Source organism: Procambarus clarkii, chromosome 75, assembly GCF_040958095.1.
Source record: "Procambarus clarkii isolate CNS0578487 chromosome 75, FALCON_Pclarkii_2.0, whole genome shotgun sequence".
Lineage (NCBI taxonomy): Eukaryota > Metazoa > Arthropoda > Malacostraca > Decapoda > Cambaridae > Procambarus > Procambarus clarkii.
The window spans coordinates 25,141,390-25,156,913 of NC_091224.1; the positions used below are offsets into that span (position 1 = coordinate 25,141,390).

The 15,524-nt window shown below is 49.8% G+C and overlaps 1 protein-coding gene and 1 long non-coding RNA gene across 5 annotated transcripts in view; one reads left to right on the top strand and one right to left on the bottom strand.

The window, feature by feature from the left end:
* Window positions 1-15,524, top strand: part of LOC138356902 (uncharacterized) — a 381,031-nt gene that overhangs the window by 62,255 nt on the left and 303,252 nt on the right. The window lies entirely within an intron of this gene.
* LOC123750424 (protein Wnt-4) overlaps window positions 1-15,524 on the bottom strand; it is a 312,716-nt gene that overhangs the window by 56,337 nt on the left and 240,855 nt on the right. For all 3 annotated transcript variants that reach the window (XM_069313400.1, XM_069313398.1, XM_069313399.1), the window contains one exon: window positions 12,445-12,707. In XM_069313400.1, the coding sequence (XP_069169501.1) occupies window positions 12,445-12,707 (263 nt within the window). The remainder of the gene's footprint in view (window positions 1-12,444; window positions 12,708-15,524) is intronic.

The following is a 15,524-nucleotide window of genomic DNA, read 5'->3' on the forward strand; positions in this document are numbered from 1 at the left end:
CCTCCGTGGTCTGACATTGTCATATATATATATATATATATATATATATATATATATATATATATATATATATATATATATATATATATATATATATATATGTCAATTTGTCAACTTCTTTCTCAAACTAAGAAGGAGAAACATAAGATACATACTAATACACACTGAAGTAAACTTAATGACATGTCTAGGACTTGTACCTTGACCTCGACCTTCCCTCACCTCCCCTCACCTCACCTTCCCTCACCTTCCCTCACCTCCCGTCACTTTCCCTCACCTCCCCTCACCTTCCCTCACCTCCCCTCACCTCCCCTCACCTCCCCTCACCTCCAGCGGGCGCCCGCCACCAGCGTATAACCTCCCCTCACCTTCCCTCACCTCCTGCGGGCGCCCGCCACCAGCGTATAACCTCCCCTCACCTTCCCTCACCTCCCCTCACCTTCCCTCACCTTCCCTCACCTCCCCTCACCTCCAGCGGGCGCCCGCCACCAGCGTATAACCTCCCCTCACCTTCCCTCACCTCCTGCGGGCGCCCGCCACCAGCGTATAACCTCCCCTCACCTTCCCTCACCTCCTGCGGGCGCCCGCCACCAGCGTATAACCTCCCCTCACCTTCCCTCACCTCCAGCGGGCGCCCGCCACCAGCGTATAACCTCCTCTCACCTCCCCTCACCTCCCCTCACCTCCAGCGGGCGCCCGCCACCAGCGTATAACCTCCCCTCACCTTCCCTCACCTCCTGCGGGCGCCCGCCACCAGCGTATAACCTCCCCTCACCTTCCCTCACCTCCAGCGGGCGCCCGCCACCAGCGTATAACCTTCCCTCACCTTCCCTCACCTCCCCTCACCTCCAGCGGGCGCCCGCCACCAGCGTATAACCTCCCCTCACCTCCCCTCACCTCCAGCGGGCGCCCGCCACCAGCGTATAACCTCCCCTCACCTCCCCTCACCTCCAGCGGGCGCCCGCCACCAGCGTATAACCTCCCCTCACCTCCAGCGGGCGCCCGCCACCAGCGTATAACCTCCCCTCACCTCCCCTCACCTCCAGCGGGCGCCCGCCACCAGCGTATAACCTCCCCTCACCTCCCCTCACCTCCAGCGGGCGCCCGCCACCAGCGTATAACCTCCCCTCACCTCCCCTCACCTCCAGCGGGCGCCCGCCACCAGCGTATAACCTCCCCTCACCTCCCCTCACCTCCAGCGGGCGCCCGCCACCAGCGTATAACCTCCCCTCACCTCCCCTCACCTCCAGCGGGCGCCCGCCACCAGCGTATAACCTCCCCTCACCTCCCCTCACCTCCAGCGGGCGCCCGCCACCAGCGTATAACCTCCCCGACGCTTACCGTCCAAGATTGCAACAATTTCATGCAATATTAGTACTTGCCACGCCAGATAAATTCCTTGACGACCCTTATAAAGGAAGGTTGGTCTAAACGGCACCAGAGCACCGCTCCCGACCCTCGGACTGGTGCTGGTGGTGGTGGTGGTTGTGGGGGTGGTTACTGGTGGTGGGTGGTTACTGGTGGTGGTGGGTGGTAGATGGTTACTGGTGGTGGTTACTGGTGGTGGTTGGTGGTTACTGGTGGTTGGTGGTGGTTACTGGTGGTGGTTGGTGGTGGTTACTGGTGGTGGTTGGTGGTGGTTACTGGTGGTTGGTGGGGGTTGTTACTGGTGGTTGGTGGGTGGTTGGTAGTTAGTCTTAGTTGTTAGAAGTGTTGGTGGTTGATGTTTGTGGTTAACGATGCTGGGTAACCATAGTTAATAACTACAAGTAGTGGTAGTAGTAACTACCAGGAGGGTAGTAGCGGGATGGTGATCAGTATCAAGAGCCATCAGAGAGCAGCGTGCATGAGCAAGTGTAGCAACACAAGGAGTAGTTAAGTAGTTAAGTAGTAGTAGTTCAGAAGTAGTAGTAGTTCAGCGGCTGGTGTTGGTGACGGAGCAACACTCCTGGCTATTTTTTTTTTTTTTTGCAGGGATAGTCCTGCGCGGGCCTTAAGCCTCTGGCTGGCCCACTAAGTGTTGCTTGTTTCTGTTTTACTTGGGCGGAGTATGAGTATTTATGACTCGTATGGTCGCTTCAGTAAGTCCTGTCCGGTGTTACACACCCGCAGCTGCTCCCGGAGTTTGTCATATGCACGTAGTGTACACAGGTGGGTACGCATTTACACAGGAACACAGGTGGGTACGCATTTACACAGGTACACAGGTGGGGTACGCATTTACATAGGTACACAGGTGGGTACGCATTTACACAGGTACACAGGTGGGGTACGCATTTACATAGGTACACAGGTGGGTACGCATTTACACAGGTACACAGGTGGGTACAGGAGCAGGCGACTGCTGCTGACTCCTGTTACCAGGCTGAGAGGTTTCCCCTTCTTAAAACTCGTAGATAACCTTGCCTACTCGTTTCCTTTGAACACAACCCGCCAGTCCGTTAATAACTAGTTACTGCTGGATGACTAAGGGTAAACGGGTAAGGATTGGCGCCCAATCAATCCTCCCAGGCCACGACTCGAATCCAAACCAGCTCCCAGGCGAGGCGCGGGGTGACTCTCTCTGTCTCTCCCGGGTTATTTTAATAATCATTAAACCGGTGCCTCTGTACATAATTGTCGAAGCACTAAATAGCGATCTTTCCATCACCTCGTGGGACGCAAAGTGAACATTGTGAGGGGTAGATGTGATAATAGCAGCTATTAATTTTTTTTGTCGTGTGGTAAATATATACACACGGGGAAGAGCAGTGGTCCGGCGGACTTGTTCAGCCGGGATTATCACCGCTCTTCTCCTTGATTATCGTTATAACAAAAATTAATTTGTGTGTGTGAGGGAATGTTCCATAGCTCATCTAGAGTGTGTGTGTGTGTGTGCTTATCTAGCTCACTCTGGCTGTGTTGCCTGAATTAGGTTTCGCCTCCTGGGCCCCCAACTATTCAAGAGGGTTCCGTTTCCTGATTTAATGATTCCCTGACCTCTGTTCTCATCATCTATACGTGCGTGTGTGTGTGTGTGAGAGAGCAAAACAGACGAACCTAATATATCTGAAGTGTATACAAAGCCATGTATATTAGTATTAATTCATTCGTTCCTGATACTCTCACAATGCTCAGTTGCCAAGTTGTTGACTGTGTTGGCTGTAGAGTGTAAACCGCTGACGTAGTCCGTCTTAGTCTCTGGCTGTGTACAGCTTTACCAACATCTGTATATCCATATAATTACACATTCCACAATATATAACATGAATGTCATGATATGTATTATGGAACTCGCCTAAATTGAGTTTCTAAATCTAGTTTAAACATCTTCGTAGAACTATTTAAAACATGAATTTAATTCTAAATCTATACAGTATATGTAACCTGAATTTCTAATCTAAATCTAATTGTAAATATATCTTAAACCTGAATTTTATATGGAATTTTATATGGCATGGTGAACCAAAACTGCTCCACAGTCACATACGAAGGAAAACAAGTGTGAAAGAATAGTTGATGAAACTGAGAACGGGTGAGGACAGGTACACAGAGAATGACAGGGAGGTGTGTGAAGAACTCAACAAGAGATTCCAGGAGGTCTTCACAAGAGAACGAGGAGAGGTCCATGAACTAAGACAGGTGGCAATAAATCAGTCAGCCTTGGAAGATTTCGAAATTACCAGAGATGAGACTAGGAGGTATCTGTAGATCTGACTGTGAGGTGGACCTGACGGAATCTCACCATGGATACTACAATACCAGTGTGGTCATTATCACTGCAGTTCTCGGTCACAATCACCACCATCATTTTCAGAAGCATCATCACCTTTACCACCATATAAATGGTGAGCTGATGTGATATGATGCATCTACCTGGTATATCTTGAGATGATTTCGGGGCTTTTTAGTGTCCCCGCGGCCCGGTCCTCGACCAGACCTCCACCCCCAGGAAGCAGCCCGTGACAGCTAACACCCAGGTACCTATTTTACTGCTAGGTAACAGGGGCATAAGGTGAAAGAAACTCTGCCCAATGTTTCTCGCCGGTGCCTGGGATCGAACCGAGGACCACAGGATCACAAGTCCAGTGTGCTATCCGCTCGACCGACCGGCTCCCCAGTATAACAGTATGCCTTACTAAATCACTCATAAATGTAGTGTCATGTATGACACTACACAACATTCATACACCGGGTTGTGAGGTGTGTTTGATTGATTGATGAAGATTAAGCCACCCAAGAGGTGGCACGGGCATGAATAGCCCGTAAGTGGTGGCCCTTTCGAGCCATTACCAGTATCAAAAGATGATACTGGAGATCTGTAGAGGCGCAACTGCACCCTGCGTGCCGGGAGATGTCTCCCGGACCAAGTGGTGGCCAAATGGTGTTAAGAGGTGTGTTTGACGTGTCAGCGAGCCTATGTATTGTGAGAAGACCACCTCACTGGACTACCCTCATAAACCACGTCCAGCAACACAGGAGATTACGGGCTATTCATGCCCGTGCCACCTCTTGGGTGGCTTAATCTTTATCACTCAATCAGAGAGGAGCGGACGTCGTACGTTAATGCAGTCAACGCCTTCAGTAGTGTCTCATCGCTAAGACAACGGGTTTGTATTCCGGCTGGACTAGAGTGTTACCAGGGGGGGGGGGTAGAAATAGCCTAAGCTACTCTATCCCTTTGAGATGTATTTATTGCTTATCTCAATAAACATACTTGAACTTGAACTAGAGTGTTACCTTCAGTACTGGAAGCTAACATTATGTTGAGAGGGGTTAAGATGACCTCATGTACCCACAGCTATCAGATATTCCCTAGTAAATATAGTTGATTTCTTGTTAATAATATAGTTAATACAAAGTTTAGATATTCCACAAAAGTCCACAAAATCTAGGTAACTGAGGTTCCACAAAATTAAGGAATTATGAATAATATGAACAAAGGTAATGGAGTATAATTATTTGTACAAAATCCCAGTAACTGATTAACGAAGAGGATATTTACTCGTTAAAAAATCCTTGTATTACAAGCAAAAAGAATGTCAACCAAATTTAATAATAGTCTCTCCTCTCAGACAGTTCCCTGAACACTTAAGAACTGATTAATGGTGACACAATCTTGACGTCTCCACTCCCAAGACCACATTTAAATGCATGAGAAATATCAATAGACAAATAAAGATGGTTAGCATAGATATGCGTATGCGGACAATGGTGACAGTGTGATACTGGCAGCTACAATGATATTCATCACTATTCATATATATATATATATATATATATATATATATATATATATATATATATATATATATATATATATATATATATTCATCCTATAGCCCCACGGGACTTGTTCCCACCATATAATATTACCACCTCTGATCATCAGTTAATGACACATGGTTCTAAATGTTAAGATGACAATGGTAGGAGGAGAGATTAAGATTAAGCCAACTAGGAGGCGGCACGGGCATGAATAGCCCGTAAAGGCAGGAGCGAGGACTCAGAAAATCAGTATGGTTCAAATCAAACCTGTCCTCGTCAAAATACAATGTTTATATTGTTATCTGTCAAAACATCTCTCATAACTGAATTGTGTGAGAACTGAGTGTCACTTCTCGATTGAGAAAAGATTGAAACCATTAAATTGTTTTAATAATTTAGGAATTTTATTTAAATTATCATGAAAGGCCAGAATTATTGTATCTATATTCTTTCTTTTATCATACTAAAAGTATTAAGACGAATAATGTTCGTTATTGCTCGTAATAGTTTCTTTAGGTTGGAAAAATAATGGACACACCACCAGACAAGGTGACTGTACACACAGACACCGCCAGACAAGGTGACTGTACACACAGACACCGCCAGACAAGGTGACTGTACACACAGACACCACCACACAAGGTGACTGTACACACACACCACCACACAAGGTGACTGTACACACAGACACCACCACACAAGGTGACTGTACACACAGGCACCACCAGACAAGGTGACTGTACACACAGGCACCACCAGACAAGGTGACTGTACACACAGACACCACCAGACAAGGTGACTGTACACACACACCACCAGACAAGGTGACTGTACACACACACCACCAGACAAGGTGACTGTACACACAGGCACCACCAGACAAGGTGACTGTACACACAGACACCACCACACAAGGTGACTGTACACACACACACCACCACACAAGGTGACTGTACACACACACACCGCCAGACAAGGTGACTGTACACACACACCACCAGACTCTTGGGTTACCAGAACAAACAAAGGTTCAGGAGCCTACAGGGAGGCGTCAGTCACGTAAGTCATTTCGAAGGAGTGGCTCTCCTTGAGAGAGCAGCAAAAAAATATATATGAAGAGTTTTCTTGCACATCTCTGAGAGGTAAGATTGGTTTGTGCCAAGAGCGAGACGACTCTTGGGGCGCCCCAGAGAGCCTTCGCGCAAGCCTGCTCCAACTTCTTGACGGAGCTGATGAAGGAGGAGGAGCAGGAGGAGAAGAGTCTGATGAAGAGAGACAAGGAGAGGAAATATCTCAACAATGAGAGATAGGAGAGCGGGCAAGATTACTAACACGAGGAGTAGTAATCATTTCTAGACGAAGAACGATGGTTACCTTACCTTGAGGTTACCTTGAGGTTACCTTGAGGTTACCTTGAGGTTACCTTGAGGTTACCTTGAGGTTACCTTGAGGTCACCTTGAGGTTACCTTGAGGTTACCTTGAGGCTACCTTGAGGTTACCTTGAGGTTACCTTGAGGTTACCTTGAGGCTACCTTGAGGTTACCTTGAGGTTACCTTGAGGCTTAGCGTCCCCGCGGCCCGGTCGTCGACCAGGCCTCCTGGTTGCTGGACTGATCAACCAGGCTGTTAGACGCGGCTGCTCGCACCCTGACGTATGAGTCACAGCCTGGTTGATCAGGTATCCTTTGGAGGTGCTTATCCAGTTCTCTCTTGAACACTGTGAGGGGTCGGCCAGTTATGCCCCTTATGTGTATGTGTTGGTAAATATAAGGTAAAATCCGAGGACAGGGCAGGGCAGAGATTCGTCAAACATTTGCGCGTTCTGTTACGAAACCTGTAGATCTTTTCCTCAATCGTAGCAGTTGTGTTTACATGTATATTGAGAGGTGTATGAGTTCCGAAGCGCTACGATGTTGTTTAAAATAATAATCTTGGGTAGTTTTGAAGCTCGTAAACTGTTTAATAAATGTAATCAAAGCCATCAAAGATTGAGAAACGATGCACACGTTCGTAAGTGCTTGCGTAACTGCTTCGTGAATCTGACCCCTGGTTTGGTCCAAGGACTTGGTGTAAAGAGGTTTACAGTAACAGTAATATTATTGTAATTTAATTCTTTCATCGTGCAACATAATAAAGTATTAAAGGTCGGTGGGGCAGTTGTTGTTTAAGGTTCGCTACTTGGAACAAAAGTTCCAAGTAGCACGGGCTATGGTGAGCCCGTAGTGGACTTACCAGGCACAGGAGCGGGGCAAGTAGCACGGGCTATGGTGAGCCCGTAGTGGACTTACCAGGCACAGGAGCGGGGCAAGTAGCACGGGCTATGGTGAGCCCGTAGTGGACTTACCTGGCACAGGAGCGGGGCAAGTAGCACGGGCTATGGTGAGCCCGTAGTGGACTTACCTGGCACAGGAGCGGGGCAAGTAGCACGGGCTATGGTGAGCCCGTAGTGGACTTACCTGGCACAGGAGCGGGGCAAGTAGCACGGGCTATGGTGAGCCCGTAGTGGACTTACCTGGCACAGGAGCGGGGCAAGTAGCACGGGCTATGGTGAGCCCGTAGTGGACTTACCTGGCACAGGAGCGGGGCAAGTAGCACGGGCTATGGTGAGCCCGTAGTGGACTTACCTGGCACAGGAGCGGGGCAAGTAGCACGGGCTATGGTGAGCCCGTAGTGGACTTACCTGGCACAGGAGCGGTGCAAGTAGCACGGGCTATGGTGAGCCCGTAGTGGACTTACCTGGCACAGGAGCGGGGCAAGTAGCACGGGCTATGGTGAGCCCGTAGTGGACTTACCTGGCACAGGAGCGGGGCAAGTAGCACGGGCTATGGTGAGCCCGTAGTGGACTTACCTGGCACAGGAGCGGGGCAAGTAGCACGGGCTATGGTGAGCCCGTAGTGGACTTACCAGGCACAGGAGCGGGGCAAGTAGCACGGGCTATGGTGAGCCCGTAGTGGACTTACCTGGCACAGGAGCGGGGCAAGTAGCACGGGCTATGGTGAGCCCGTAGTGGACTTACCTGGCACAGGAGCGGGGCAAGTAGCACGGGCTATTGGGAAGGTTGGGCATCAGAGCTGAGTCGACAAGACGGCGTCGGTGTAGAGGCAGGAAAGATTATTTTAAGAGGAAGACCAATCAATAGGATGATTAGAATCCCTAACGTGACACAAATAGTACAGTTTATATTATTATTATTACATCTCCGATGGGAAAACTTATGATTTTATTTTGTAAAATTTCTCCTGGTTAGTTTTAGGAAGCCTAATGATACTGTTAAGAACACGCGGCTGTGATCAACGAGGTTGTTGTTGCTCCCTAACAACTGTTGTTGCTCCCTCACAACTGTTGTTGCTCCCTCACAACTGTTGTTGCTCCCTCACAACTGTTGTTGCTCCCTCACAACTGTTGTTGCTCCCTCACAACTGTTGTTGCTCCCTCACAACTGTTGTTGCTCCCTCACAACTGTTGGGGTTCCCTCACAACTGTTGTTGCTCCCTCACAACTGTTGGGGTTCCCTCACAACTGTTGTTGCTCCCTCACAACTGTTGGGGTTCCCTCACAACTGTTGTTGCTCCCTCACAACTGTTGGGGTTCCCTCACAACTGTTGTTGCTCCCTCACAACTGTTGGGGTTCCCTCACAACTGTTGTTGCTCCCTCACAACTGTTGGGGTTCCCTCACAACTGTTGTTGCTCCCTCACAACTGTTGGGGTTCCCTCACAACTGTTGTTGCTCCCTCACAACTGTTGGGGTTCCCTCACAACTGTTGTTGCTCCCTCACAACTGTTGGGGTTCCCTCACAACTGTTGTTGCTCCCTCACAACTGTTGGGGTTCCCTCACAACTGTTGTTGCTCCCTCACAACTGTTGTTGCTCCCTCACAACTGTTGTTGCTCCCTCACAACTGTTGTTGCTCCCTCACAACTGTTGTTGCTCCCTCACAACTGTTGTTGCTCCCTCACAACTGTTGTTGCTCCCTCACAACTGTTGTTGCTCCCTCACAACTGTTGTTGCTCCCTCACAACTGTTGTTGCTCCCTCACAACTGTTGGGGTTCCCTCACAACTGTTGTTGCTCCCTCACAACTGTTGGGGTTCCCTCACAACTGTTGTTGCTCCCTCACAACTGTTGGGGTTCCCTCACAACTGTTGTTGCTCCCTCACAACTGTTGGGGTTCCCTCACAACTGTTGTTGCTCCCTCACAACTGTTGGGGTTCCCTCACAACTGTTGTTGCTCCCTCACAACTGTTGGGGTTCCCTCACAACTGTTGTTGCTCCCTCACAACTGTTGGGGTTCCCTCACAACTGTTGTTGCTCCCTCACAACTGTTGGGGTTCCCTCACAACTGTTGTTGCTCCCTCACAACTGTTGGGGTTCCCTCACAACTGTTGTTGCTCCCTCACAACTGTTGGGGTTCCCTCACAACTGTTGTTGCTCCCTCACAACTGTTGTTGCTCCCTCACAACTGTTGTTGCTCCCTCACAACTGTTGTTGCTCCCTCACAACTGTTGTTGCTCCCTCACAACTGTTGTTGCTCCCTCACAACTGTTGTTGCTCCCTCACAACTGTTGTTGCTCCCTCACAACTGTTGTTGCTCCCTCACAACTGTTGTTGCTCCCTCACAACTGTTGTTGCTCCCTAACAACTGTTGGGGTTCCCTCACAACTGTTGTTGCTCCCTCACAACTGTTGGGGTTCCCTCACAACTGTTGGGGTTCCCTAACAACTGTTGGGGTTCCCTCACAACTGTTGTTGCTCCCTCACAACTGTTGGGGTTCCCTAACAACTGTTGGGGTTCCCTAACAACTGTTGGGGTTCCCTAACAACTGTTGGGGTTCCCTAACAACTGTTGGGGTTCCCTAACAACTGTTGGGGTTCCCTAACAACTGTTGGGGTTCCCTAACAACTGTTGGGGTTCCCTCACAACTGTTGGGGTTCCCTAACAACTGTTGGGGTTCCCTAACAACTGTTGGGGTTCCCTAACAACTGTTGGGGTTCCCTCACAACTGTTGGGGTTCCCTAACAACTGTTGGGGTTCCCTAACAACTGTTGTTGCTCCCTCACAACTGTTGGGGCTCCCTAACAACTGTTGGGGTTCCCTAACAACTGTTGGGGTTCCCTAACAACTGTTGGGGTTGAGTACATGTTTATTACTGGTGTAATGAGCCTCTTCAGAGGAAACGGGGGTTTTGGGGTTAGGCATTTACCGACTGTGATTAATAGACGTGCGATCGCCGGAGTGTTTCAAGCGTAGGTTAGACATATACATGAATGAGTTTAGGTTTATGAACTGCCTCGTATAGGTCAACGGGTCTTCTGCAGTTTGTGTTATTGTTATGTTAGTATGGTATATAGGGAAGCCGAGCGGGCAGCACGCTGGACTTGTGATCCTGTGGTCCCGGGTTCAATCCCGGGCGCCGGCGAGAAACAATGGGCAGAGTTTTTTTCACCCTATGCCCCTGTTACCTAGCAGTAAAATAGGTACCTGGGTGTTAGTCAGCTGTCACGGGCTGCTTCCTGGGGGTGGAGGCCTGGTCGAGGACCGGGCCGTGGGGACACTAAAGCCCCGAAATCATCTCAAGATATCCTCAAGATGGTAAGATAAGGAGGCCCGGGCAGCCTCTGCTCCCCACTCGTCCTCCTAATACCTACACATTTTGACGTACACTTTACCGAAGGATGAAAATTGTCGTACTAGAGCATGGTAGCGGCTGGCGAAATTGACAGACTGTCCCGTTTTCTGTTGTGGGTCCTCTGGTAGGTTAGGATAAGGCACTTTAGTAAGACAGTTTCTTGACGTTTGGGAGCCTTGGGAGGACGGGCTTGACTGCGGCCATAAGGTGGTGACACGTGGGGGTGTTTTAGCTCCTTGACAACTGTGTGGGGGTGTTTAAAGGTGGCTTGTATGTTGTGTTTGTTGGTGTACATGATGTGTACCCGGCTCCTTGTGTACCCAGCAACCCCCCATTTGTTGCCCCACACCCCCCCTCCTCCTGTCCTCACCCCTATCCTCTCCCCCCTCCCCCACAGCTTCTCCCCCCTTCCCGTACCCTCTCCCCCCTCCCCTAGCCCTCTCTCCCCTCCCCTACCATCTCCCCCCTCCCCTACCCTCTTCACATCAACTTTCCCTCAACACCCGTACCTCCCCCCCCCTAACTTCTACCCCCTAGTGTACCCATCATCCCCCCCCCCGTAACTTCTACCCCCTAGTCTACCCATCCATCCCCCCCCCCCCCTGTTGACTGGCCTCGCACGAATCATGGCAACACTGAGGGCCATTGTTGAGAGCATGTTAGGCAGTGTGTGGTGTTGGTAATGAAGTGAACATCTTTACTCTCGCTACTACCAGGCGCCTCTCAACTGGTCAACACTCTCCCTGTCCATCCCGCACCTTCTCTTAAACCCTTATGTCGCGTTTTCCACCTTTTTTTTTTACAAACCTTTTTTTTCCACCAGCCTCTTTTTCCGCGCCTGTTCTGTCTTGTCAACTTTTTTTACGTCATTTTTTTTTTTTTTTTTTTTTTTTTTTTTTTGGAGGGGGGGGGGCCACTTTCAAGTTTTGTGAAGTGTTCCCGACGTGGAAACCTTACGGGTTTATTTATTTATTTATTTATTTATTTATTTATTTATTTATTTATTTATTTATTATATAGAAGAAGGTGGTGTGTACTTTGTTACTACTGAGTGTGTGATCTGCCAGATATTGTCCTGGTGTGACCCGTGACGCCTGGAGTGGGGGGAGGAGGAGGAGGGGGGGGTTACACCTCCTTTATTGGTTATCATGTTATATAATACTAACATTGTATTCATACGGTATACAAGAAACACGTTTAAGTGGTTACATAGTAGGCAAAGTAATTGTATATTATACATACTACATCTTGTAAGTGAAGTTGGTGGCGAAGAGAATCTCTTCAAAATACTACAAGACAATTAGAGCCGGCTATTAGCAACCAATACACATATAACTCACAATAGCTTGATGCATCAAATGAACAAATCCACAAGGGCCGTGATGAGGGTTCGAACTTATGCGAGGGATGATCCCAGACGCTGCCTTAGTCGACTAGGCCACAATTTTGCAATTCTTTTGACCATGTCGTGGCCTAGTGGACTAAGGCAGCGTCTGGGATCATGCCGGGCGTAAGTTCGAAACCCTCATCACGGCCCTTGTGGATTTGTTGATAGGAAGTAGTGTCTTACCTGGCGAGTTCTTGGGCTTGAAGGCTTTCTTGAAGGCGGCGATGGCCTCGTCGTTGAGCGTGGAGCAGTTCCACCGTCGCGTCCGGAACTGGAACTGGCACTCGTCGATGGCCCAGATGGCACCCCGCTTGACGGAGTCCATGAAGGCCGGGTTGTCCTTGCAGAAGCGGACCTGTTGCCTCACCAGCGACCCGCGGAAGGAGTCGCACAGCTGGGAGCTGGCCGGCGCCGTCACCGCCAGCGTCGACACCCTCGATAACGCCCTGAGGGGGAGATACAAGTACACTTCAAGTACACCTTCAAGTACCACTTCAAGTACACCTTCACTACCACACTTCTAATAGGCATTGATTTAATCACTAGGGAGCCGGTCGGCCGAGCGGACAGCACGCTGACTTGTGATCCTGTGGTCCCGGGTTCGATCCCAGGCGCCGGCGAGAAACAATGGGCAGAGTTTCTTTCACCCTATGCCCCCTGTTACCTAGCAGTAAAATAGGTACCTGGGTGTTAGTCAGCTGTCACGGGCTGCTTCCTGGGGGTGGAGGCCTGGTCGAGGACCGGGCCGCGGGGACACTAAAGCCCCGAAATCATCTCAAGATAACCTACAGTTTCAAGGTCCAATCCAAGATGTGGGAGAATACCAAGAACTGCAGGCGATGAGTCACAATAATGGGGCTGACGTGTGTTGACCAGACCACACACTAGAAGGTGAAGGGACGACGACGTTTCGGTCCGTCCTGGACTATCCTGGAAAATGATCCAGGACGGACCGAAACGTGGTCGTCCCTTCACCCTCTAGTGTGTGTGGTCTGGTCAACACACGAAGCACTACTTCAAGGCGGGTAATTATGGTGTAGAAACAGCAGCAGAGCGCACGTTAAGACACATTATCAACTCGCTGGAGACGAATTAAAAGCTTTAATGCGGGATTTGGTTGCAGGGACGCGAGTGTCCTCATGTCGTCACGCGCTCTGGTGAGGGACGAGTGAGTTATCTCCTCACACTCTGACTCACATCATGAGTAAATGATGAGTATTACCACCGGCAGACTGTGCCTTACATGGTGAGTGAATGGTGAGGTGCACCACTAGCCTCATCCAGAGATGAGAGACGTGAGTTATTAGGACAGACTGCGAAATTAATTTTACCTCCTTTGGAGAGAGAATAAACAGGGGAAGACATGACCACGAAGTGAAAAATACTCTGGAGGATGAGGGGGGGGGGTGGAACTGGAAAGGTAAATAGAGAAAGACTTGACATTATAAGACGAAACATGAGGAAACACGAATGGAATGCATCCAGTTGAGTTGCGGTAGTAATAATCCATCCATAAAACATGAGTGGATGGATTATGGATTTCGACGTATGGATTCAAGGGAAGATGCTGTAGCACCTGAGGGGTTGGCGAACAGCCACGCCAATCATGGTCTCATGGCGGGGCACAGGAGCTGCAGCCCAGCTCCCACAAGCACAAATAGGGAAGTAGTGATTGACGAGTCTACTGCTTTCTCTCCCCCTCTCCCTCACACCTCTCCCCTCTCCCTCACACCTCTCCCCCTCTCCCCTCTCCCTCACACCTCTCCCCTGTCCCTCCCTCACACCTCTCCCCGTCCCTCCCTCACACCTCTCCCCGTCCCTCCCTCACACCTCTCCCCGTCCCTCCCTCACACCTCTCCCCTCTCCCTCACACCTCTCCCCGTCCCTCCCTCACACCTCTCCCCTCTCCCTCACACCTCTCCCCGTCCCTCCCTCACACCTCTCCCCCTCTCCCTCACACCTCTCCCCTCTCCCTCACACCTCTCCCCGTCCCTCCCTCACACCTCCCCCCTCTCCCTCACACCTCTCCCCGTCCCTCCCTCACACCTCTCCCCTCTCCCTCACACCTCTCCCCTCTCCCTCACACCTCTCCCTACCTCTCACATAAACAATCACTCCACAATCGCCGCCGAACAAAGCCTGTAGCTCAAGCAGCGTGCACAGCCTTACACAGAAACAAAGCCATTGGGATGTAAGCAAAGCCAAGGCAAACATTGGCAGTACCTTGAGCGTCTCACCAAACCCGCTTATCCTGTTAGCTGTGAGCGTCACCCAGGTAACAATACCTCATTAATCCTTCCTAAGATGATGATGCCAGATAAAGCTGTTGTCTAAGTGAGGTTTTGGGGAAGATGCTGTTCAAGATCCCAGCCACGGTCAGGGCTTGTGTTCTTGCCGAGAGAGGCTCTTGCTGAAACTCTTGATGAACCTCCTGTTGAACCTCTTGCTGAACCTCTTGCTGAGCCTCTTGATGAACCTCTTGCTGAGCCTCTTGATGAACCTCTTGCTGAGCCTCTTGCTGAACCTCTTGCTGAACCTCTTGTTGAACCTCTTGTTGAACCTCTTGCTCTTCATATTGCTGTATTTCTCATGTCTGTTGATGTTGTCCTTCGGAAAAAACTCTCTTATCATTGTCCATTCTCTCAGTATCGTGCACGTTGTGATCATGTCGCCTCTCGTCCGTTTCTCTTGCAGTGTGTGTGGTTAGATTTAGTTGGCTTGGTCTATCACCGTAGATCATCTCTCTTATCTCTCATACCTGTCGGGTTTTTGCTCCGTCGCAATTTATGTCTTGTGCTGCAATAGGTTTGGGGTTCCTTGCTGGTGTTGCATACTCAAGACTGGTCTGACGTATGTTCTGTGAATTATTCTGAAGTATTTCTTGGCTAGAGTTTTGAACGCCATTCTTATGTGTGGTGGTGGTCTTGTGTAGGCAGCTGTTGATGTGTGTTTGCTTGCGTTGCTGCTTGTCTACCTGGAGCATACCTGTAGAGGGTCTCTGGAGTTCATCTACTTCACGAGCCTGGCCTGAGGTCAGGCTCGACTTGTGGTAACTTGGTCCATCAGGCCGTTGCTTGGAGCGGTCCGCAGGTCCTCATCTGTTATCTGTTAGTTCTTACCTAACAGGAGCTCGTGAGCCTCGCCCTTCCTACTGTTGGTCGTCTAACACAATGACTCCCGATTGATTGATGAAGATTAAGCCACCCAAAAGGTGGCACGGGCATGAATAGCCCGTAAATGGTGGCCCTTTTGAGCCATTACCA